The sequence below is a fragment of the Clupea harengus genome, chromosome 13 (assembly GCF_900700415.2).
Source record: "Clupea harengus chromosome 13, Ch_v2.0.2, whole genome shotgun sequence".
Taxonomy (NCBI): Eukaryota; Metazoa; Chordata; class Actinopteri; order Clupeiformes; family Clupeidae; genus Clupea; species Clupea harengus.
In genome coordinates, this window is record NC_045164.1 from 887,501 (window position 1) to 890,000 (window position 2,500).

The 2,500-nt window shown below is 39.9% G+C and overlaps 1 protein-coding gene across 1 annotated transcript in view; it reads left to right on the forward strand.

The window, feature by feature from the left end:
- LOC105902292 (cGMP-dependent protein kinase 1-like) overlaps positions 1–2,500 on the forward strand; it is a 69,897-nt gene that overhangs the window by 51,723 nt on the left and 15,674 nt on the right. Inside the window, exon 8 of the mRNA XM_012829843.2 lies at positions 1,929–1,994. Coding sequence (XP_012685297.2) covers positions 1,929–1,994 — 66 coding nt within the window. The remainder of the gene's footprint in view (positions 1–1,928; positions 1,995–2,500) is intronic.

The following is a 2,500-nucleotide window of genomic DNA, read 5'->3' on the forward strand; positions in this document are numbered from 1 at the left end:
CATCCTACTGCTTTTGTCAGCAGTCACATCATCAATAAATACAAGGGAACCAGTTCCATTGGCAGCCATACATGCCCACGCCATAACACTACCTCCACCATGCTTCACTGATGAGGTGGTATGCTTTGGATCATGAGCAGTTCCTTCCCTTCTCCATACTCTTCTCTTCCCATCATTCTGGTACAAGTTGATCTTGGTCTCATCTGTCCATAGGATGTTGTTCCAGAACTGTACAGGCTCTTTTAGATGTTTTTTCTCTAATCTGGTCTTCCTGTTTTTGAGACTCACCAATGGTTTACATCTTGTGGTGAACCCTCTGTATTTACTCTGGTGAAGTCTTCTCTTGATTGTTGACTTTGACACAGATACGCCTACCTCCTGGAGAGTGTTCTTGATCTGGCCAACTGATGTGAAGGGGTTTTTCTTCACCAGGGAAATAATTCTTCTGTCATCCACCACAGTTGTTTTCCGTGGTCTTCCGGGTCTTTTGGTGTTGCTGAGCTCACCAGTGCGTTCTTTCTTTTTAAGAATGTACCAAACAGTTGATTTGGCCACACCTGAATGTTTTTGCTATCTCTCTGATAGGTTTGTTTCGATTTTTCAGCCTAACGATGGCTTGCTTCACTGATGGTGACAGCTCTTTGGACTTCATATTGAGAGTTGACAGCAACAGATTCCAAACACAAATACCATACTTGAAATTAACTCTAGACCTTTTATCTGCTCCTTGTCAATGAAATAACGAACTCCCTTTATGAGGGAATAACATACACCTGGCCATGGAACAGCTGAGCAGCCAATTGTCCAATTACTTTTGGTCCCTTAAAAAGGGGGGGGGGGGCACTTATAAAATGTGTTGTAATTCCTACACCGTTCACCTGATTTTGTTTCATTTCAAATCCATTGTGGTGGTGTACAGAGCCAAAATAATGAAAATTGTGTCAATGTCCAAATATTTATGGACCTAACTGTATATAATTTTGCAGTGAGAAGCATTTAAAACTGACAAAGTAGCCTAAACAAGCCTTGGCAGTGTGATTTTCACCACACATTAGACATTAATGGCAAATACCAGATACTTCAATGAACTTCATTTAATGAACAACACACTTGCTTTATTCCTTATTAGCCCATATCATAGTTTGTCTAAAACTAGCTAGCTAGCTAGCTAACGTAGATAACTTAAAGTGGCATTATGTAGGAATTGTACTTCAGTGTTAGGGTTAGGATTAGCAGTTTTACCTTAAAATAACAACTTTAAAAAAATTGGGGCGCTACAATGACGTTTAATATGGAGAATCGCCTCCGTGCCATTGCCATACCAGGTTCAGGTTTGCCTGAAGCCGCCCGGTTACTACTGTCTGCCGAACTAGTAAGTAGCTTATTTGCCGTCTTGCTTTGTCTTGTGTTGCACTTGCTTGATGTTTGACTGTGTTAGGAAAGTTGTTGACTCACTAGTTTGTCATAGTGTAAAAGCAAGTAAGCAAATTTCAAGAGGTTTCGCTAGGTTTAGCCGCTAGCATCTCGTTAGCGATTAGCAATTCCTACATAATGCCACTTTAAAACTACACCAAAAACCCTGGCCTTATAACTTTGCCTTGGTCAAACGCAAGGGTTTTTTAAATGTATTTTTCATGTAGTAAAGTTGAATATCAATTTGTTCTTACAGCTGTAGTTAGAAATATTTTACAAATTACCTTTGGGGATTTCCAGAGGTTTTTGTGCGAATGTTTCAGAAATTCTGAAATTCTCCATCTTAAACAAAAAAATTAGGTGATGTATATACGTTATTTTGACAACCCGTTATTTTCAATATATATGTTGTATGCGTATGAATATTGTGTATAGATTACTTGTCATGTGTATATGTATGCGTGTATGTTTTTAGTTTATAACAGTGTGTTTATCTATGTTTTGTCCATCTGCAGAGAAGACCTCAGGACTGCTAATCTCATCGCAGCTGAAGCAGTCACCTGTCTGGTCATCGACAGAGAGTAAGTATTACTGAAGTTAATAATCTCATTTGTTGGGCATAGATTAGTGCTGCACAATACAGTGTGTGTGTGTGTGTGTGTGTGTGTGTGTGTGTGTATATTAAAGGGTTGGTCTCCCAAATTATGGAATTATATGGGTCCCTTGTGCTGCTTCATACTTAAGAACTAGAGCCATATGTGCCGATAAATATGTCACTGTATTCAGTCCCTGGAGGCAGCTGATTGGTGGAGTTTATCTGTGACTTGACTGGTTGATTCCCTGTAATGGGATACATGGTTGTGAGATTGACATATTAATGACATGTATGCATGAGGTTAGCTGGAGAGAGGACAGGGCAGAGGCAAATACTGCAAAGGAGTGATGAAAAGAAGAGAAAAATGAAGCTGCGAAATCTGAAAAGTGGGAGTGAGAGAAAGGGAGGGAGGGAATGTCAGGAACAGGGAAAGACAGAGGGGATCAAAGAGAATTAGAGTGAGCGTGTGTGTATGTGTGTGTGTGTGTGTGT